The following is a 24,187-nucleotide window of genomic DNA, read 5'->3' as shown; positions in this document are numbered from 1 at the left end:
AGCAACAAGATACTATGTTCTATTTTATTTTTAAAGAGACCAAAAGTAACACCTGCATTTTAACCCACAGCCATTTCAAGAATCTGCAGTCTAAAGCTCTAAGGAATTTATATATTAAGCTATTTCTGGTCCCAATCTATGTTTTGTGTTTCAGTAAAAATTCTTGTTCATGGCAGTAATTTTTAAGTACTTCATATCGATAATTAATTAAATGTTTAGAGTCTACAAAATCATCCTGCTTCATATTGTAATCAAGCAACAAAACAATTAATAGCTGTAGTCACTGCAAGAAGTCACCCAAGATCCTGAATTTATGGAAAATCCAATTTTAAAAAAGAATGGTTTCTTACTATTAAATTGTGACCACTCTGAACAAAAGTCAAATGATACCTCATTTTGAAAACACAAGTGAAAAGGGTATAATAAACAGGGGAGGAAATAAAAGATGGTGTCAGTCCAACACAAAGCAAAAACAAAAGTGAACTTGGACTAATATTTACTCACTATCCTTCACTGTGAAAGGCCATAATGCCACCCCCTACAACAAGTATCCTTATCAGTCAGACTGGGAAAGACACAAAAGTTTGAAAGAAGAAACCTGTTACTTGTTCTATGTACTGTGAAAACTATTAAAAAGAAACCTCACTGAAGTGGACTGAGGATGTTAGAAGGGGAGGCTGAAAGAGGAGCTCTATCAGTCAATGTCAAATTATAGGAAGGTTGTCAATTATAGATCCCTAACAGAAGAATCCTCAACTGGAAAAAAATAATCAATTACAGGGCCCAAGGGGGAAAGATGTATATTGCATTTCCTACAAGAAACTGACTACCCCCACAGCTCATCAATGAGAAACATTTTCACCTTGAACTCTTGGTTTTCTCTAAGGGGTTTTGCTTCAAAACAACCTTCCAAACTTTCTTTTTCTCCCTAAAATAATATTCCTCTCCTTTGTTTGACTTGCCTATTGGTTTTGCCATAGCTTGTTTGTCCTGAATTGCAATTCTCTGTTATTCCCAAATAAACTCATTTTTGTGGCAAAATAATGTTTATTATTAAGGTCAACACTATATCACAAATGCATATAATATGGCAGAAATATTCTCCCTAGGACTCATTAGTACTCTGTAATGTGAGATAGGCTGCTCAGGTTCCAAACACTGTGGAGTCACACCATATAATGAAAAAGAGCACTGGACTAGGAGTCCAGAGACAGGGATCCAGGTTTTAGCTCTCTTAGAAGGTATACGAGCTTAGGGTAGGACATTGCATTTCCCTGAGTCCAAGTTTCCATTTCTGCAAAGTGCAGGCATTAAATTAGGCCAAAGATTTCCTAGTCATTTCACCACCAACAAAACCTTTTATTATCCACTCCCCCCCCAAACAAGGAATTCCTCTTTTGAAAGATTTGTCTCTCAAATTTTTATTAAATTATAACAAATACTTTTCCCCTGTTAAAAAAAAAAGCCATATAACTTTCATTCAGAACTTCTGATTAATAGGGAAATGAAACTTTGCCATGCTGAGCTGAAATCATTCTAGTCAAAGAAATTTGGTATTTTAGAGACCATGGATAATTTTATTCCACTAGACTACACAATTTGTTAGGTGTCTTTTGAAATATTTCACATCTTCTTGTGTCACTATTTTTGAAGACCCTGTGTGACTCAATGCCATAGATGAGACCCACTGTCCACACCAATTTAGATTATATTTTTATAATTGTATCTGCGAGTGGCATAATTAAGAGCTTAAAAGCCTTACATGAAATGAAAGGTTGATCCAAAAGGGAATCTAAAAACTTAATCACAACTTCTCAGTTCCAAGCTGAATCTAAATGCTTTATATTCTAGTAGCATTTATACTAGCAAATGAAGTATCTTTATAAAGAGCTAGTAACATATTTCTATTATCTAGTAATATTTTCATTTAAAACATCTTTTGGGGTGCCTGGGTGGCACAGTCATTTAAACGTCCAACTCTTGGTTTCAGCTCAGGTCATAATCTAGGGTCGTGAGACTGAGCCCTGCATTGGACTCCATGCTGGGCATGGAGTCTGCTTGAGATTCTCCCTCTCCCACTCCGCTTGTGTTCCCTCTTTCTCTAGAACAAATAAATCTTAAAAAGAAAATATAAAACATCTTTTTAAAAAGCTATGTAATGTCTAGAACAAAATGTTAAAAAAAAATGAGAAGGGTTAACATCTTATCAATAGGTAACAACTCTTATCTAATATTGTCATTGTTCAAATAGCTCAGTATCAGTTTTTTTTTTTTTTTTAAAGATTTCATTTTTAAGTAACCTCTACACCCAACATGGGGCTGGAACTCACAACCCTGAGATCAAGAGTGTACACTTCACCAACTGAGCCAGCCAGGAGCCCCACAATTTTGATTTCTCAGTAATGTACAATTTGATTTACATGCCAGATATTTTATGTTTGACATAGTATCAATCTGAAAATAAAAGATTTTTGGCCATGTCCTTCAAATAAACATGTAGACCACCTCTTTACAAAGATCGCTTTGTTATAATTTTAGCAGGCAACAAAAAGTTAAGGAGTTAATGGGGAGCCCATCGTAATTAAGTAGGCTGTGGCTCCTGCTCTTCTATTCTGTAATAAAGAATTTTGGGCCTGTGATTTGCTTCTTTGTGCCATTTGGCTGGAGAACTTAGTAGATCAATAAAATAAGATTGTTATGTAGATTATAGGTTTTTAAAAAATTTTTTTAAAGACTTTATTTATTCATGAGAGACACACAGATAGAGGCAGAAACAGAGCCAGAGGGAGATGCAGGCTCCCTGCGAAGAGCCCGATGTGGGATTCGATCCCGGGATTCCGGGATCATACCCTGAGCTAAAGGCAGACGCTCAATTGCTGAGCCACCCAGGCGTCCCTGTTATGTGGATTATAAACAAAGGTATATTCTATAACGAACACGTAGGCTGGAAAGTTTGCCAGATAGAACAGGAAAGTAAAGAGTGAAAAGCAAGTAGCAATACCATAGTACCTTTATAGGTGTGTGATCTTGAGAACTCATGTTTGCCCTAACATTATTTCATATTGAAATAATTTATATATAAAAGGTTCAAACTATTATTGCTGTTAAAATTGGAATAATTGGAATAGGGACACCTGAGTGGCTCAGTGGTTGAGTGTCTGCCTTTGGCTTAGGGCATAATCCCGGGTTCTGGGATCAAGTCCTGCATTGGGCTCCCCACGGGGAACCTGCTTCTCCCTCTGCCTATGTCTCTGCCTCTCTCTCTGTGTCTCTCATGAATAAATAAATTTTTTTAAAAAAAGAAATAGCTCTTGAATATAAGAACACAACTATCAAATGCTGAGACCTCACATGGAAAACCAAATGCAGATCTTTCTAACTCTAATATATCTAACAGAGGGAAAGACTAAGTCTATATAAATGGAAAAATTTCAGTGATCTTTTCTTTTCCTCCCTGAAAAACTTTTTACAAAGTTTAAGCATTTTTGAAAAAGATTTATTTATTTATTTATTCATGACAGAGAGAGAGAGAGAGAGAGAGAGAGAGAGAGAGGCAGAGACACAGGCAGAGGGAGAAGTGGGCTCCATGCAGGGAGCCCGACATGGGTCTCGATCCTGGGTCTCCAGGATCATGCCCTGGGCTGAAGGCAGGTGCAAAACCACTGAGCCACCAGGGCTGCCCCAAGTTTAAGCATGTTAAACACTTATAATATAGATGGATAAAATATACCTAATTCATCTCGAAGGATCTGTTAGTTTCAGATTACCCAGTATGTTGTTTATGCCTTCTGAGACTACTCTCAGCTGAGCATGGTCCAGGATGAAAGAAGAGCCATGGCTATACTGAAAATCATTTGGGTTTGTTCATTTATTCAACAAACATCTATTATGCAACTAGGTACTACCAATAAACCAATAAACAATGTAAAGAAAACCCCTGACTTATCAGGTTTCTCCTGGGTGAAACAGATGAACAAATTCTAGTATATCAGAGAATAATAATAAGTGTTACAGAGAAAAATACAGGTTAAAAAAGTGGGGGTGATGGGGACATGTTGCTATTTTATGTAGGATGGTCAGGAAAGATCCCCAGTGATAAGTGATATATGATCAAAGAAAAAAGTATGTGAGAAGACCAACTACATGGATACGAAGTCAAGTGTGCTCTGGCAGAGAAAAGAGTACATGCAAAGGTCCCATGGCAGGCCTGATATCTTAAAGAGCTGTAAAAGGGTATGGGTAGATGGGTAAATTAGTGGAATATGGTATCTGGGAGGCAGTAGGGGTCAGATCAGAAGGGTCTTGAAAGCCATTTTAAGGACTTTGGTTTAATAGTGGTAATAAATACTACTGGAGTATCTTGAAAAGAATAGCATTTGACTTAGATTTTAAAAGGATTTCCCTGTGTTAAAAAAAATGACTGAAGGAAAACTGGAAGACTAGTAGGGAAGATGTTGCCATAATCCAGGAAAGAAATAAAGATCGCTTGGAGAATGATGGCAGCAACAGGTGATGACAAATGGTCTAATTTTTATTTTTAAGATTTTATTTATTTATTCATGAGAGACACACACACACACACAGAGGCAGAGACACAGGCAGAGGGAGAGAAACAGGCTCCATGCAGGGAGCCTGACACAGGACTCGATCCCAGGTCTCCAGGATTACACCCCGGGCCAAAGGTGGCACCAAACCGCTGGGCCACCGGGGCTGCCCAATTTAGCTTCTTATACAAAGAAAAGAAGTTAATATATTTTTGATGATTTGGAATAGCTGGAGTAGGAGGAAGCTGAAAAATACAGCTTGGAGCAGGAAGTCATTAACAGATGATCTTCCCTATTATCGATGACATAAAATAATGGCTTTACAGTATTTATTTTTACCCTCTTAATTTAATTCAAAAAGCATTTCCTGGATATGCCCAGAGGGCAACAATTACTCAATAGAAAAAAATTTCAAAATTACTTCTTTCAAAAAAAAAAAAATACTTCTTTCCAAAGGTCAATGTTTTGACTATAAGCATCATGAAGACAGGGTACAAGGGGCCATGCTTTACTCATACTTAAATCCATAAAGCCTAAAATAATTCTTCACTCATTTTAAGCATTTAATATAAATTTAGTGACTTTAAGAAAATGGATTCATATTCCACTCACTGGAGATATATTAAATGGAACCCACTCTAGTGTCAAAAAGTTTCTTTCTTTTTTTTTATTAAAGATTTTACTTGGGGGATCCCTGGATGGCTCAGCTGAGTTTTAAAATATATAAATATCTTTGGTGATGTAAAAAAGAAATAATATCATTATATAATTTAAAAAATTATGAAGCACAAGTCAGAAAAGAGCTTTATTACTTTTTAATTATTATTAATACTAGCCATCATAAAGCTAAAAAGGGAACTAAATAAGCCATAAATATTCACTTAATTTTACAAAAATTAATATTGAAAAAATGATTTTTCTAGTCATGGAAGATTCTCTTAAGTTTCATTTTTTTTTTCTCTCTTTTTTTTTTTTTAATTTTTATTTATTTATGATAGTCACAGAGAGAGAGAGAGAGGCAGAGACACAGGCAGAGGGAGAAGCAGGCTCCATGCACTGGGAGCCTGATGTGGGATTCGATCCTAAGTCTCCAGGATCGCACCCTAGGCCAAAGGCAGGCGCCAAACCGCTGCGCCACCTAGGGATCCCAAGATTCTCTTAAGTTTCAAATGAAGCTTTTATGTTTAGAGAGTGCTCATGTTTCAACAGAATTTGTTTCACAATCACATTTGGGTTGGAATTCCTTCCCAAGCTGTTAGGAATAACTTTTTAGCTTTGCATTCTATGAGAAAGTTGGAGCAGGATAAAAGATGACGACTGAGTATGCACATATGTAAGTTTAAGTAAAAAATTATAGTATGGCTGTTTATATAAAAATCAAATTATTTAAGTACTTTACACCCAATTGTTTCAAATAATCATTTACTAATATGTATATATTCATAGCCTTACTTTTGATATAATACATTCTCCGGTATACTATCACCTAATGTGACATTTAAATCTAGAAGAAAAAAATCTAGAAAAATTATGACCCCATACCACCCACTTTATAACACTGAGGCTTTTCCACTATCACAGAGTAAGATAAATTATAGTCCTGGAAAGTTTCTGTTAATACACTAAACTCTATCCCAGTGCCCTAGAGTCTAAAGGAAATGAAGAGACTAATGAATATCAGGTAATGAATCTAAAAAGTCCACAAAAAAACAGGGAACAGGCCCCCAAAATATTTAATTTTATTTAATTTTGTTTCACTTTGGGTCTTTTTCACAGGAACTACATTGTGGGGAGTAAGAATGCAGCTGCTTAAACATATAACTTGCTTAAGTTAAGTCTAACACAGAGGTTGGCAAGTTATGGCTGTAAGCCAAATGTGGCCCACCACTTGATTTTACAAATAAAATTTTACTGGAACACAGCCATGTCCATTCATTTAAGTATCATCTGTGGATTCTTTCATGCTCTAGTAGCAGAGTTGAACAGTTGTTATAGAGATTATCTGGCCCACAAAGCCAAACATATCTACTGTATAACCCTTTACACAAAAAATTTGCTGACTCCTGGTCAAGCACATTGAGGAAGAGTAGAAATATAGGCTATTCACAAAAAGGTATGCAGGTTTTAGCAAATTTTCCAAAAACATAATTTCTAGAACCAAATTATTTTTGCACCACCAGTAAAATGTTGGCATATTATAGATATGTTGAGTTATGTATTAAAATAATTATAGATGGATGTTCTTGGGTAGCTCAATAGGTTAAGTGTCGGGACTCTTGATTTCAGCTCAAGTCATGATCTCAGGGTTCTCAGATCAAGCCTTGCATTGGGCTCTGTGCTCAGGACAGAGGCTGGTTGTCCTTCTCCTTCTGCTCCTCCACACTCCCCTCAAATAAATAAAATCTTAAAATAAAAATAATTACAGATGATAAAAGACCAAAACTTTAAATGGTCAACACATTAAGATTTGTTTAAAATCTATTAAAAAAATAAAACATGGGAGAAATTAAAAGCTATCTTTGGACTAACAGTGTTTAAAATGCATAAAAGTCTAACTGGATTTATCTATTTAGCATACATTATAGTCCTTGAAATTAGGTACAATAAAAGTACAATACATGATTTTTCAAAGTAAAATCACTACTAGTTAAAACAAAGGGAGTGGGCAGCCCTGGTGGCTCAGTGGTTTAGCGTCACCTACAGCCCAGGGCCTGATCCTGGAGACCCGGGATCGAATCCCATGTCGGGCTCCCTGCATGGAGCCTGCTTCTCCGTCTACCTATGTCTCTGCCTCTCTCTCTCTCTCTTCTCTCTGTGTATTCTCATGAATAAATAAATAAAATCTTTAAAAAAAAAAACAAAAAACAAAGGGAGTATCAGAGATGGCAAATTTCATGTCAGCATATTACTTAGGATGTAACTGCCTTACCTAACTTAGAATGAAATCCAGAGCCCCAAACATCTCCACTGATAACATTTGGAATTCTTTTTTTTTTTTTTTTAAAGATTTTATTCATTTATTCATGAGAGACACAGAGAGAGAGAGAGAGGCAGAGACACAGGCAGAGGGCGAAGCAGGCTCCATGCAGAGAGCCTGATGTGGGACTCGATCCCAGGACTCCAGGATCACACTCTGGGCCAAAGGCAGGCGCTAAACCGCTGCGCCACCCAGGGATCCACATTTGGAATTCTTAATTTATTCCTTCTTTCCTACACTTGCAAAAATAATCTTCAATTGTATTTGATTAAAATAACAACAAAAACCCTTTCATGGGCAGCCCCGGTGGCTCAGCAGTTTAGCGCTGCCTACAGCCCAGGGCGTGATCCTGGAGACCCGGGATCGAGTCCCATGTCAGGCTCCCTGCATGGAGCCTGCTTCTCCCTCTGCCTGTGTCTCTGCCTCTCTCTCTCTCCTCTCTGTGTATTCTCATGAATAAATAAATAAAATCTAAAAAAAACAAAAACAAAAAAAAACCCCTTTCATGATTCTATTGATGCTGAACACCCTGACAGTGGGCTTAAACTCTGAAAGCATTCACAAAATTCAATTACCACACATCCTTTAAAAACTATACAAGTTACACACACAAACACACATTGGGTCTTATTCTGCATCTGGTTTGTGAAGTCTTAAAGCTCTGAAATACCAGCAACTGAAGAGTTCAATAAACCTTAAAAGCCAGCTCTGAAAATCAGACATTCTTTCTTTTTTAAAAAACGAGAGGTCAGAAAACAAATATCACTGTGGTTGTACAATCACATCTGGATACACAGGTCTCACTCACTGGTTACTTATCCTTCTACATTTTGACTTAAAATAAGATCAAAGGCATTACTGCCTCATCACAAAAATGAACATTTTAGGACTATGGATTGAAAGCCTATTATCTATACTGATACAATTCTGATACTGTTCAGAACAGTGGATGCTGTCAGCATAAACAGAAGCTATTTCTTAATGTATGAAGAAAATCTTCCATTCAATGACCAAACTGCATGTAAGTTTGGAAGGGATTATAGAACCTTCTCTTTATATACTAAGATTTTTCCTGCTAGTTTGACCTATAAAGTCCGAGAAAGAATTAGCCACTTTGGAAATTTTATATGACAGTGGCCTTCAAATAGAGACAGCTTATCTAACTGTCAGAAATAAGAAACTCTCTGGTACCTACAGTTACTCTGTGCCCTCTATGGTTGTCTGCCAAAGGAGCTAGGCTAATACCTATTCCAACTCATGTTCAAGAACTGGAGGGTTCACTCATAAAGTTCAGCTGAAGCTGGTGCTGTGTGTAACTACTGTTTAGTCCAGAAGCACTAGGATTCTTGCTAGTCTTGAAGGCCTCAGCTAATTGTCTATAATCACTCTGTTAGCTTTCAAGTGACTTGCATAAGACACTCCCTTTGAGAGTATTCTACTTGCTGCTCATCTTGCTTGCTATTTTTGTGGATAAACTGGATAACAAGTCTCTCTATAGTTCTAACCCTTTACCTTTTTCTTACTGGCTTAGATCGCCAGTAATCTTTTGAATGGTAGTTTTCCAAGTCAAAATTCACACTAATTTTTAAAAATTTTAAAAAGCCATTCCTAACAATATAAAATACCATAAGAATTTTGGGAGAAAAAAGGCATCATTTCCTAAACTTGATAGCCAATTACCAAACGAAAGGCTACGGAACTCTGCCTATCTGCAGCAACGCAAGATAAAGTGGATTCTAAGCTGCTTTGACTCAACTCAGAAGCCAAGTTCCATGGGTAAGAGCTAACTAAAAAAATTTCTTCTTGATGCTTGGCCTGGTAAAATACACTTTGAGAGTTTAACTAAAAAGCAAAGATTATGTGATAAAGTGTAATAGCTTTTGTGGGGAAAATATATACAAAGGACAAAGCATAGCATAGCATTTAAGAAACATTGTGTCATCAGCCTATGTATGGAACTACAAGCCAGTTACATTCAAAACATAATGAATACATGCCACATTAAAAAAGATGTTAAAATGTGATGTTTAAAAGATTTCTGCAAGTGCTACTGAAGAAGAACGAAATGAGGAAGAATTTGAGTCTAAAAAAGGCATTCTAGATTTTGTCTATGTGTTTACTTTCTGGTGATAAAAATTTTGAAAAAAAAAGGAGAAAAAAACAAAAAATTTTGAATGTGTCTTGCTTATTTCAGAATTCAACATTTTCTGCAGCATATAAAAAATCTATGAAAATACACTAAATTAAGAGATAAAGAATAAAGAACAAAGAAACTTCTTTTCATCTGAGAAATGCTTTGGAGGAACATAATCCTATTTAACCAATGATTAAAATACAGGGGAGGAAATGATAATTTCCTGGTAATTCAGAAAACAAAAATAAGTAGTATGTATTCTAGGGAGAATTTGATTCGAGGAATTTTCTCTCCTTTTCTGAAAATGAATGCTTTCTAAAGAACAGCTACAATTTACCACTCATGTGTCAAGCACATATATTACATATACAAGTCTAAGTAACATAAAAATTTTTTTCTTTCAGTCTAACATTTATCTCTCCCTTACGTTTTCAAACTTTTGCTTGCTTTTCAGCAACATTTGGTAAAAATGAAATGCTTAAGTACTTTAAATTTCAGGTTACAGTGGTAGGAACTAGAAAAGATAACCTTTATCGAGTATCTATTATATGCTAGGCACACATTAGGCACAGGACATCTGCACACTAACATTTGAGACAGGCATTATTATCTCTTTTTACAAATAGAAACTTGGTGTTCAGAAAACTTAAAAGCAAGTTCTCAAAGGTTTTAAAATCAAAAGCAGCTAAGGTCAGATAAAATCCATCATCTGCTGGACTGGAAACAGAAAGTCTTTGCTTTTCTACATCATCCCTTCAGATAGTGATAGGTTCTTAAGAGAACAAAGCCAATTAAAAATAAATTTGATCAACAAAAACATAATTGACACAATAAACTATGGCTTAAATTTAATATACTAAACAGGATGTTTGATGAGTAAACCAAGATATATAACATGCTTTAACATTCAAAATAAACAAAATAAGCAGAAAACAGTCTTTGTTTTTTTTTTTTTTTTTTAATTTTTTTTTTAATTTTTATTTATGATAGTCACAGAGAGAGGGAGAGAGAGGCAGAGACATAGGCAGAGGGAGAAGCAGGCTCCATGCACCGGGAGCCTGACGTGGGATTCGATCCCGGGTCTCCAGGATTGCGTCCTGGGCCAAAGGCAGGCACTAAACCGCTGCGCCACCCAGGGATCCCAGAAAACAGTCTTTGATATTAAATTAGGTTGTAATCTTGGCTGTATTATCGTAATATCTCTGAGTTTCAATTTCCTCATTTGTAAGAAGAGAATATTAGTTATCTTAAAGAAGGTGTTACAAAGATTAAAGATTAAGATAATACAGATCATGGTTAACCCGGATCCTCATACATGTAAGTCCTGCACCTCTAACAGAGTGACACTAAGGCTGTAAAGGATGCACAGTATACAGAACACAGTACAAATGCTTTTTCCCCCCAAAAAAAAATTACTAGGAAAAACCTACAATTACCCCCACTTCCCATCCAGTGCTTCAAAATTTTCCTTAAACGTTGTATCTTAGTACAGATCTGATACAGACGAAAAACAACCGATGTACATACAAGAACAAAGACTAAAGTTGGGGCTGGAGAAGGGGAAAGGAAGCTCAGGAATCCTAAAAAAGGAGGAAAATATCCCAAAGTCTAAGTACCAGGCCTTCTTAAAGTCTCCCTGATAAGCCTTAACAATTGCAAATGCCTCCTATTATTAATCAGCCAGGATACTTTAGGACTTTATCCAGGGTAGACTGTTGTGACAATTTATACCCCCCCCCCTTTTTTTTTTAAGATTTTATTTATTCATGAGAGAGAGAGAGAGAGAGAGAGAGAGAGAAGCAGAGACACAGGCAGAGGGAGAAGCAGGTTACATGCAGGGAGCCCGATGTTGCGGGACTTGATCCCGGGTCCCCAGGATCATGCCCTGGGCCAAAGGCAGCGCTAAACTGCTGAGCCATCCCAGCTGGGCTGCCCAGTTTATACCTTTTCATATCTGGACTGATTTTATATGTTTCCCAATCATCCTCTAGAGCGGGCAAGTGAGTCTTCTACAGAAAAAGTACAAAAGTTGTACTTGGCATAGGATCCAGTAATGCTGTACTTCTAAGCTGTGTCCTGATCATGTGTTTATTTTTTCACTTCTATGCCTCTACCTGTCTAGTTCATCCTCCCTCTTCTCTAACAGAAAAATTGCTACTCATCTTTCTGGACACAGCTCAAATATCAACTCCCGAGGCCATTAGTACTTCCAAGGTAAGGTTAGTTCTACTTCTGTTTCCAGAGTGCTTGGTATACACTTTTGCTCGCCTCACTGCAATACAATTAATTCACTGAATGCTTGTTTCTCATACTAGATGGTAAGTTCCCTGAAGGTAATGATAGTGTGTGTATATGTTAGAATTTTCTTTCTTTTTTTTGCTAAAAGATTTTATTTGTTTATTAGAGAGAGAGAGTGTGTGTGAGCGAGCAAATACCAGTAGGAGGAGCGGGAAAGGGAGAAGCAGGCTCTCCCATTCTCCCATGAGTAGAGAGCCAGATCAGGGCTCACTCCCAGGACCTGAGATCAAGACCTGAGCTGAAGGCAGATGCTTACCACTCAGACTGAACCACCCAGGCACCCCTATGTTAGAATTTTCAATGTCATTCTCATGTTGTTGCTACCGGCCTATTTTGTCTAATATTCCAACCTAACCTAGAAAAGTAAGTGGAAACGTTAATGTGCATAAGGACACTTTTCTTTATCAGCAGGAAGAAAGCTATGCAACTACGCTTTCTGGTAATGTACTAGGCACATCAGGGTTTTTTTTTTTTGGGGGGGGAGGGGGGTATCAGTTTTAAAACTGTAAGTACTTAGCATTTTTAGATCTGAAAAGAACTTCAGACTTTCCACTTCAAACTTCCTAAGGGCTAACTGACAAGTACAGGGTCATACAATCAATCATTAAATGATCAGATCATTCTCTTAATCTTACTGACCATACTGCTTTAATGATGCCAACACACCCTTTACTGGGCCCTTCATCCACAGATAGGAATTACCATTCAGTTGTAACACAGAGGAATATAGGAGCTGACGTCTGTGCTTACAATAACTAAATTTATATTATGGCTTACAAAAAGAAAAGGTCTCTAACCAGGGGTCTGTGGTCAAGTAAGTATATTATCAACGCTTTGCGTGTTAAGTAACCCTGCTTATTGTTTTTGTAGCAGTATGAGTAGTACAATATTCCCCTAGCTTTTCTACTGTTTCTTTAGTAAAGGTAACATGTATTTTACAGATGATTAAAGATATTTTAGACAAGCAGTAAACTGTGAAATCTGAGATATTACTGCCAAGTTTCTAGTTTTGTTTGGGAAGTGATATTCAAATGATGATGAAATAAAATATACACAAGTCCATATTCATTTTTATACATTTTCACAATTCATATTTTTAAAGGTCTATACATTACATAAATTTCAGTAAAAGTATTTCAGTAGGAAACTGTAAATTTAAATTCCCATATGCTTTATTTTATTATTATTATTTTTTAATGAAAGATTTTATTTATTTATTCATGAGAGACACAGAGAGAGAGAGGCAGAGACACAGGCAGAGGGAGAAGCAGGCTCCATGAAGGGAGCCCGACGCGGGACTCGATCCCAGGTCTCTAGGATCACGCCCTGGGCTGAAGGCAGACGCTAAACTGTTGAGCCACCCAGGCATCCCTCCCATTTGCTTTAGATGCTGAAAAGGTAAATACCATAAGTATCCTCAGAAGTTTATTATTTTGGTAATATTTATCAAAATATCTTTAAAAAAATTTATTCATGAGAAATACAGAGAGTCAGAGGCAGAGTCATAGGCAGAGGGAGAAGCAGGCTCCTCGCTGGGAGCCCAATGCTGCACTCAATCCCAGAACTCTGGGATTACATCCTGAGCCGAAGTAGACACTCAACCACTGAGCTGAGCTACCTAGGTGTCCCTCAAAGTATCATTTTTAAAGTTTTAAAAAAATTCCCTTTAAAAAACTTGAGATTTCAAAATCAACATAGCATTTAATCTAAAATATACTTTCAATCAATTAAAATGCATTTATTCTTTATATATCCTTAAAAACACTCAATATGTTTAAATACTATTTTCAGCATGGTTTCTAAGTAGTGTATGTTTGATGCTGATATTATAGAAAACAATGAATTCTATGTTTTTTTTTTTTTTTTTTAAGATTTTATTTATATATTCATGAGAGACACACAGAGAAAGGCAGAGACACAGAGGGAGGGAGAAGCAGGCTCCTTGCAGGGAGCCTGATGTGGGACTTGATCCCTGGCCCTGGAATCATTCCCTGAGCCGAAGGCAGATGCTCAACCACTAGCCACCCAGGCGTCCCTTCTATTCTGTTCTGCACAAATATCTAATAAATCCCAAGGAAGGTAGTTAGTAACACAATATGTAAGTAGGCTTGGCTTATAAAATTTCCTAATGGTTCTCAAAGAAATCAAAGTTCAGAATTCAGTGCATTTCCACTTCCCTGTGGCTTGTCCTAACACATGAGACGGTACAAAGAACTACCACCAAGTAGTGAATGCTGTTATGATTAGGACTGGAAGGAATACTGGTTACCTCCAGTGTGTATACTCTTTCCAGGCTGTTCTATTTTGCCTGTTTGTTTTAAACATGAAAAAACTACAAAACACCAAAAATAGATGGTTTCTTAAATCAGTGTCAGGCTAAGAATAAATGAGATGAATTTTTCATTTACAAATCTGATTTTTTTTCACCTGTGTAGTCCTGCTAAATATTAATATGCAATTTAATTTTTATTACTTTCATAGAATTATGGCAATAAATTATAAGAAAACTGCACAGTTACATGTTTTAGCAGTTCTGTCAGTTTTAAATATGATTTCTGTTAATCTAGCAGAAATCATCTGTTATAGTGTTGAACCACCTACCCCTGCACAGCACACAACTGTTAAAATGTAAATTGCCCAACTATTTTTAGCTGTTGTTGAAAAAAAATTCCTGTCTTCGGGAATAATGATTTGAGGCATTGTGTTCATTTTGTTTATCAAGCAGCTATTCAGCCTCTAGTGGCCCAAGTGCTTATGCAAGCAAAAGCTTTTAAGAATGCCTGCAGCTGCAATCCAACCTTCCAGGTAGGCTGCAGGTTCAGAGCACAGCTGCCCTAGGCTGCATAAAACTCCGATCCATCTGGAACTGAGTTTCAAAGAGGATTTCAAATTTGAGTTTTCATGTATCACACGGAAGAGAAGGCAGGGGAAGAACACAGGAAAGAAGGAAGGCAAACAACCAAAAAGATGGTATCTCTACTTCAGACTTAATAAAAAATAAAAAGCTCAGACCCATGCTGCTCCTTCTAGATTACTACTTGCCAAGCCGGATATTCCATTCAGTGTATACTTCGATGAGCTCTGACTCATCCAGCAGCACCTGCGCCCATGTGTTAAGTACTGCCAAATAAAAGCCCAACATCCATTTACACAACAAAGAGATGTACCCTACAAGGCATGGGGCCTCAATCCAAAAGCCCCACTTCCCGTTTGTTCTAAGCAAAGGGAAAGGGGAAAAAAATTTTTCCCTTTTCACACCGAGAGATTTTTAAAATGTAGGTGGATTTATGATGTAGGTTCATTTACAAATACTTTCACTCTTTAAAAGAATAAAGTATATTTAATAGCACAAACACCCCTACAGCATTAGATTATCATGGCCATTAATGATTGTTCACCAAACCTTTCCAACCTTCTTCATGAAAGCTCTTTATTCTCAAAGGATACATTTTTTGAGCAAAGGGGGATCAACAAACTAGTTGCTTGAAAGCTTTCCTGATGCTAGGCTGAAGTTAGGAAAGGCTTAATGAAGGCTTTAAAATCCACAAGGGCTTCACAATGAACATCTGACTCGGTGATTTATGCATATTAATAACTTCAGTCCTACTGAGGCAAGCTGAGCCGAACATGTCCTCCGAATCTTAATGTCTTTAGCTCCACTGGGATTATTACAAATGTAAATTTCTAAGATTCTCAGCTATTAATCTCTGTCTGTCCTCCTGTTCAGCAACATAATGACTAATTAAACATCAAAAGACCTGTACAGGAGATCTTCTTTGACAGCTACCGGCCTAGCCCTCTTCCCAAGAGGGGAATTCAAATGACAGGGACATGGAGTAACAGCATATGAGTAAGCTACAAATTACTGCAGAGATATCTAAAAACCTAACATTAAATGTAGATTTATCTCAATCAATGACTCCGCTGAACAGTGAACAGTTACTATGTGAAGTGTACGTGTGCCTGCTGACACCAATCAAATATATCCTTATAGCCAGCAAATACTGAATACTTGAAATCGGTTTGTTTACCACAAAGTCAAAAAAATGGGTACTTACTGAAGAAGGCAAACCAGGAGGCACCTTTCTGACTTTCTTTGCTTGCAAAGGATCTGCATATGGAAAATATATTTCATCAGCATTTATATTAGAAGAGGTCAGACTTCAAGTGAACAGGAAAGAATTTTTCCTTTTAAAGCCTATCTTGTTTTCCAATATTTAGGAATAAGCAAGGGCATATAGGGATGGGGGCTTCATCCTTCCTAATTGGTTCCTGGGCAAAACAGTTTTCCTAATGAAGTGATATATTCTGAAATACATACATGTAAGTTTAGGAAGAAGAAAGCAAATCAAGTAAAATAAAGTAACAAACCAATAAGCATGTGTGAAGAAAGGGAATTAACATTTCTTAAGTACCCATTAGGTGTGAGGCTCCATACCAGGAGCCTCCATCACATCATATAAATGTGATACTTTATATCACATTTCTCACTTTCAGTTGTAGAGGGGCATTTGGTGCAACAGGTCACTCTAATAATAAAACTGCTCAAGAGATGCAAATTTAGTGTCCACATCACATGAAAAACTAGGTTTAAAAATCACATTGAAAAAGACTGAAAATGAATGCTATGCTATAACTTACTATGTTAAAAATCTGAAATCAAATTTAATAAATGAAAAATTATAGCTATAATCATGTTGGAGAAACTCTACATAAACAATTAAATACAGGCACTGTCATATACAATGTCACCTTGTATTCTGTAGGAACATTTACTGTTTAACAATGTGTGGTTAAAACAGCCAATTCAGCACTAATTATTATGGAATTTATCGGTGGATGTTTATAGTATTTCCAAATAATAACTAGAGAAAGTCTATTTCTTTGTAAGACATATATCATTTATTGATACAAATGAGAACATGAGTCTTTTCATACTTTACCAGCTTTACTTGTTACTTTAATTTTCTTATCTGTAAAACTTAAAATTTAAAACTTGTCCATCTTATTTACTATACAAAAAAAAAAGGTGGCAAAGTGCAGCATTCCAATCTTACACAAATAATGGATCAAATTCAGGATTTTTCAGAGGAGTCCACTTTTAAGAAGGCTGATGTAAAGTATACTATTTTACAAACTGCAAAAATGAGACTTAAACAAGCATGATATTTTCCTAGGTCATAAATTATATGCCATTGTAAGACATAGCTGTTTAATAAAGAATGAAATTCATTTTTTAATTAGGGCTGGGCATCTTATAATTTATATTCTAGGAGGCTGCAAAGCTAAAAGAGCAACTTTATAAGTAGCATGTGGAAAAATTTTATACAATAAAAAGGGCAAAAAGCATTCATTACCATCTAAGTCTCTACGCCAAGAGGCAGCCTATACTTCCTTAAAACAAAAGTGCCAAAGATAAACAACATCTGGCACACTCTATACTTAAAAAACTTAGAAGAAAATTTTTGTGAGGCTTTTTTAGAACCCAACTCTTCACAACTAATAAATATAGTATCTTTTGAATAAAAGCCACACTCTATTAGACCAGGAGAACTGCTCCTATCAGTTTGGAGCTCATCAATCTATTTTGGATTAATTACTAGCAGACGATGTTGCTATTTAGTTTCGGGCAGTTTATACTTCCTATGTGAATAGAAATGTTTCTTTTCTTTTTTTTTAATTAGAGAGAAGGGGAGAGGGGCAGAGGGAAAAGGAGAGAGAATTGTAAGCAGGCTCCATGCCCTGCGAGGAGCATGACACAGGGTTCAATTTTACAACCCTGAGATCATGACCTGTACTGCAATCAAGAGTTAGCTGCTTAACTGACTGAACCACTTTTATATTTTTATCTCATCATTTGGCTGCCACTACACAATTACCTACATCATGTTGTATTCAAAATCATGAATTGAGATTCATAGTTCACTTTTGAGGGGTTGCAAAATCTAATAGTTAAGAGAGTAAGCTGGCTGGATTCAAATTTCAGCTCCTAATTTCAGCAGTTCCAAATAACAGCAGCTATGTGAACCTGGGCAAGTTACTTTTAACCTCTGAGCTTCAGTTACCTAAGATGTAAAAAGGGGTTAATATCTCTTAGAGTTATTGAAATAAAGATAATACATGAAAAATGTTCGGGGCAGTGCCTGACAGAGAGTGACAATAAATTCTAGCCATTATTACTATGTTTATATTAAATTCTGTGGCAAAATATTATAGATAGCTTGATACTGTTTTGTAGAATGCTGATTTCATGAAGTATCTAAGCAGCTTAAGATACTGAGGTGGGTATAGATAATCTCCAAAGTCCTTTCGACTCTGAGATTTTATGAATAACTGCAACGCCAAGGAAGAGTGGCTGACTGAGAAATAACAATGAAGAATGGAATAACAGGGGCACTTGAGGCTCAGTCAGTTAGGCGTCTGCCTTTGGTTCAGGTCATGATCTCAGGGTCCTGGGATCCAGCCCTGTGTTGGGCTCTCTGGTCGGGAGGAAACCTTTTTCTCCCTCTCCCACTGCCCTTGCTTGTGTTCTCTCTCTGCCAAATAAATAAATAAAATCTTAAAAAAAAAGAGAGAATGGAATAATAATCTACTAAGTGGTATTCAAATAGGAAATGAGTAGGCGTGCCTGGGTACCAAGCCTTGGCTAAGTTGCTTAGCTTCCTCGGTCTTGATTCCTCATCTGTAACAGGAGGTTAATATTACAACATCACAACATTTTTGTGAAGATATATACTTGGCATGGAGGAGATAACAGTATCTATCACTACCATAATCAAAATGAAAATGAAGAAAATAGAAGTTTTCATTTCTGGAAAACTTGAGTTTTTATACCCCCACCCCAATTCCTAGTGAATCAACAGTTTATTTTCTCCCTGAACTTTTAGTAACAGTATATTGGTCCATATTAGCATCTTATGTCATGGTATGTGCTCACATAGATACTAACAACATATTTCTCTAGGGTGAACTGATACATCTAGCCTCAAATGAATGTTCCTACTCTAACTCATGTGGTGGGAAATAAAGGTGAAGATGGAGAAAAGATGCTTTACAATTTATCATTTCTTTCTTTTTAAAATTTTGTTTATTTATTCATGAGAGACACAGAGATAGGCAGAGATATAGGCAGAGGGAGAAGCAAGCTCCCTGTGGGGAGCCCGATGTGGGACTGGATCCCAGGACCCCGGGATCATGCCCTGATCCACTGAGCCAACCAGGTGCCCACAATTTATCATTTAATATTAAACAGTATACTGTTCTAAACCATCTGGGCTTACTTTATTACACATACTAAATAACCTATAATGCTGAGAGGTGGGTACATTTAGTTAGAGCTCTCTATGCCAAACATGACCATCATTGCCCTTTTCTATACTCAAGCATACTCTAGGCCCAGGGATGAGGGCTACTTCACAAAAATCTAGGTGTGACAGAAGGTAGATCTATAAATTGGAGGCAGTCAACAAATATTTGAATAGAATATTTTCTATTTTGAATAGAATTTCTATTTGAATAGAATAGATAATTATGACATACTTTCTTTTAGTGGGCTATATTTATTTCAGAAACCGGCCTACCCTTGGTATAGACATCCTGTACCACTTCAATTTTCTTGTGTAAAGAATTCCTTGTTAGGGATCACCAAAAATTCTCACATTTAAATATTGTTGGATAAGGTGCTAGTGTGTACACCTGAGGCTTGCTGTAAGCAGCAATACAAAACAGACTAGCCTGGTGAGGCTATATATAAGGCATAAAAGAAGGAAGCTAAGGAAAATGAGGGTTCAAAACTTAATAGATACTGAATTTCTTTTTGAGGTGATGCTTTGGAACGAGAACAGAGATGATGGCTGCACAGCGTCGTGAATATATGAAATATCACTGAATTGCACATTTTAATATGATTGATTTTACCTCAAATTTTAAAAAAAAATGGGGCGTAGAAGAACAAATATACAAAGAACACTGGACACAGAGTCAGAAAATCTTAAATTTTATCTTTGGTAAGCCATCTACTAATTATAAGAATGTGTCCTCTTGACCCTCATTTTATGTTAAATCTAGTATTACATCTACTGACCAGCAGGGCTGTTGGACCAACAAGATGAGAAAGTATATAAAACCACATTGTAAACTGTTCAGCATTATATCAATCTTAGTAAAAAATAAGGTGTGAATATTACCACATGCTATTTTTATTATAATAGGAAAAATTAGTCCCATTTTCCACTAGTTAGTTCCTCTTATGGTGACCAAACAAGACTATTAAAGTGATTGTTTATCAAATATCTGATACATTTTTATGCAGATAAGCTCTAATATCAATATCATACCTAAGAAACCAAATTTCTACTAAATAAGAGTGCAGCCAGAAGACTAAGAGGTTAAAAAAAAATCTGGAAGATAGGATTTGTTGTACAACACACTTACCAAGTGCTGCAGAGTCATGGAGTGGTCTTCTCCTGGAACTTGTGGCAGAGAATGAGTAGTATGGTGTTCCAGGTTTTCCTGAAGAAGACAGCTGTGCGGGGCTTCCAAGCCCTAAATCTTGTCTCAGGAGACTAGACTATAAAACAGAGCCAAAGAAACAAGTTATCTTCCCACTGATACTAATCCAAACCTGAAAATATCATCACTTCTTAATCAGATAGTTATTCAGAAGATGCTAGTACCTTCAATAATGTTTTGAATTCAGATTCATATAATTTTTTGAGTTCTATTACACCATTGGTTTAAACCTACATTTTCTTTTTTCCTATCTTCATGTTGCCTGCTTTCTAGTAATTGTTCGGATCTATAAAACCTTAAGGTTAAAAGATACTTTAGTTACTATGTGGTTTTACCCTTTAGTCATCAAGAATATTTTTGAAAAACGGCCACCAAGTCTTTGCTTGAATGCTTTCATGACCATACAAGGCAGTCAATTCTGTTCTTTTTTCCTTTTCTTTTTTCTTTTAGGATAGCTTTATTTGGGACAGCCCTGGTGGCGCAGCGGTTTAGCGCCACCTGCAGCCCGGGGTGTGATCCTGGAGACCCAGGATTGAGTCCCGCGTCGGGCTCCTTGCATGCAGCCTGCCTCTCTCTCTCTCTCTATGAATAAATAAATAAAATCTTAAAAAAAAAAAAAAAAAAAGGATAGCTTTATTTATTTGAAGACTGCCAATATTGTCAAGACTAGCCATTCCTGTTTTCTTCAACTGTGTCTCATGGCACGGGTTTGAAAGTAATCCTCAGCATCTCTGACATAAAACCTCTAAAACCTCTGGATTTATTATCAGTTTGTCAAAGTGTCTTGTAAAATAGAATGGATGACAATGCCCCAGATGTGGCCTGATTAGTGCAGAGTCATTTTCAACACTGCACTTAAATAACCCATTTGTGCTAGCTCATATTAAGAGGTTAGGAGTGATTACATGCTGTTACTTTTTACTGCATATGTTGCTATTAAGTCCTGGCCCTCCAACAGTTTCCTTGTGTTTTTTTGGTCCCAAGTACAACAGTTAATATTTACCTGATAAAATTCATCTTGTTATATTTTATCCATTATAATCATTCATTTCTGCTTTTTTAAGATTCTGAGTCTGTCAACCAATGCATTTGCTAGCTTTTCTAGTATTGGGGCATAAAAAATGGTATTAAAAAACCCCAAAGACATTAGGATGACAAGGCTGAGGAGATCTCTATGGTATGCTACAATAACATAAGACTTTGTCAAGTGCTTCACTGAGATCCAGAGATTCAGCAGCCCTGACCTACTAAACCAGTGACCCTAAGATAAAGCTAATGAAGTCATTTTGGCAGATTTTGGTTTTAAGTTTTCTGTCAGCTGAGGGAAAAAGACCTCAACTGCAAAGGGTGCTGGAGAGTTGAAAGGATGCTCTCAGGTGAAAAGACCTGTGATTCCTCTGATACATAGACTATCCTCCTATTCCATATTTAATGCCTGCCATCACCATACTCTGAGTAGCTGTCCTTTTAGCTACTGATTATCACAGAGGTACTGAGAAAAAACCTCAGCTGTGGTCTGAATGAGTCAGTAGAACTTTGTAACACCAGTCACAGTCGCCCACTTCCTGCCTCCATTCTAATAATCAAGAAAAACTCTCAGTTTATCACACTACTTAATGATTTTAAGTAATTTTGGTTGTTTCAGCTTAAAAAAAAATGAGCTAGAATTCACAAAACATACAATTAACCATTTCAAAGTTTCCAATCAGTGACATCTGGTACATTCACAATGTTATGTGACCATCATCATGTAGTTAATAGAACATTTTCATCACCTCCAAAGGAAACCCTAACCCATTAAACAGTTAACTTCCATTCTTTCCCTCCTCTAGTCTTTACAACAATGAATCTGCTATCTCTATGAATTTACCTACTCTGAATATTTTATATAATTTGGAACCGTATGTAATGACCTTTCACTTCGTATGTTTTCTGAAATACATCCATGCTGTAGTTTGTATCACTACTTCATTCCTTGTTAGGGCTGAGTAATATTCCATTGCATAGATATACTACAGCTTGTATATCCATTCATTCATTCATTGATGGGACATTTTGGTTGTTTCTAGATTTGGACTCTTGTGAATAGTGTTGCTATGAACATTTGTGTATGGGTATTTGAGTATTTGTTTTGAATTCTTTTGAGGAATACTTAGGAGAATTGCTGGGTCATGTGGTGATTCTATGTTTAACTTTTTTTTTTTTAAGATTTTATTTATTCATGAGAGACACACACACACACACACACAGAGAGAGAGAGAGAGAGAGAGAGAGAGAGAGAGAGAGAGAGAGGCAGAGATGCAGGCAGAGGGAGAAGGCTCCATGCAGGGAGCCCAATGTGGGACTTGATCCCAGGACTCCAGGATCACGCCCTGGGCCAAAGGCAGGTGCTAAACCGCTGAACCACCCAGGGGTCCCTATGTTTAACTTTTTAAGGAACTTCCAAACTGTTTTCGTTTTTTTTTTAATATCTATTTTTTATTTTTTAAAAGATTTTATTTATTCATTCATGAGAGACACACAGAGAGAGAGAGAGAGAGAAAGAGAGAGAGAGAGAGAGAGAGGCAGAGACACAGGCAGAGGGAGAAGCAGGCTCCATGCAGGGAGCCCGACGTGGGACTCGATCCTGGGTCTCCAGGATCACACCCTGGGCTGAAGGCAGCGCTAAACCGCTGAGCCACCTGGGCTGCCCTTAAGGAAATTCCAAACTGTTTTCGATAATGGCTGTGCCATTTTACATTCCCACCAGAAATGTATGAGGATTCTAATTATATCCTTATGAACACTTGTTACTTTTAATTTTTTTTTTTTAAATTATAGGCATCCTTGTGGGTGTTAAGTATCTTACTGTGGTTTTGATTCACATTTCTCTAATGATTAATGATGCGGAGTATCTCTTCATGGGCTTGAAGGCCTTTTTGGTGTATCTTCTTTAGAAAAATATCAATTCAAGTACTTTGACCATTTTTGAATTGGGTTATGTTTCTACTGTTATATTGTAAGAATTTTAATACATTATGTTTTGAATACTAGACACTATCAGACATATGACTTGCCTGTCCCATTTTGTAGGCTGTCTTTTCACTTCTTAATGTTCTTGGATAAACACAAATTTTTAATTTTGATGAAGTCTAATTTACCGTATATTTTTCTTTTGTTGTGCTTTTGATGTCATATCTAAGAATCTACTCCCAAAGCCAAGGTAATGAAGATTTACTCTTATATCTTCTAAGAGTATACAGTTTTGGCTCTTACCTATATCATTGATGCACTGAGTTAATTTTTGTATATGGTAGAAGGTAGGGTCCAACTTTATTCTTTTGAATGTGGATATCCAGTTATGCTAGCACCATTTGTTGAAAAGAATAGTATCTTCTTATTCAGTGGTCTTGGCATCCTTTGTTGAAAATCAATTGCTTATGAATACTTGGGTTTATTTCTGGACTCTCAATTCTATCCCTTTTGCCTATGTGTCTGCCTTATGCCAGTTCTATACTGTAGCTTTGTAGTAAAGTTTTGATATTGAAGAGTGTGTACTCCTATTTACTCTTCTTCGATATTGTTTTGGCTATGTGGGGTTCTTTGAAATTATACATAACTTTGAGAATCAGCTTTTCCATTTCTGTAAGAAGATACCATTGGAATTTTGATAGGGATTACACTGAATCTGTAGATTGCTTTCAGTAGTTTTGCTATCTTAAATATATTAAGTTTTCTGACTCC

The 24,187-nt window shown here is 36.6% G+C and overlaps 1 protein-coding gene across 9 annotated transcripts in view; it reads right to left on the bottom strand.

Moving 5' to 3' along the window:
* TCF12 (transcription factor 12) overlaps nucleotides 1-24,187 on the bottom strand; it is a 371,870-nt gene that overhangs the window by 65,282 nt on the left and 282,401 nt on the right. For all 9 annotated transcript variants that reach the window (XM_077881227.1, XM_077881229.1, XM_077881231.1 and 6 more), the window contains 2 exons: nucleotides 20,387-20,522; nucleotides 16,012-16,064 (listed from right to left, as the gene is read on the bottom strand). In XM_077881227.1, the coding sequence (XP_077737353.1) occupies nucleotides 16,012-16,064; nucleotides 20,387-20,522 (189 nt within the window). The remainder of the gene's footprint in view (nucleotides 1-16,011; nucleotides 16,065-20,386; nucleotides 20,523-24,187) is intronic.

The sequence above is a fragment of the Canis aureus genome, chromosome 32 (assembly GCF_053574225.1).
Source record: "Canis aureus isolate CA01 chromosome 32, VMU_Caureus_v.1.0, whole genome shotgun sequence".
NCBI lineage: Eukaryota > Metazoa > Chordata > Mammalia > Carnivora > Canidae > Canis > Canis aureus.
Note: the sequence above shows the minus strand (reverse complement) of the source record. Positions and strands in the feature narration are given on the sequence as shown.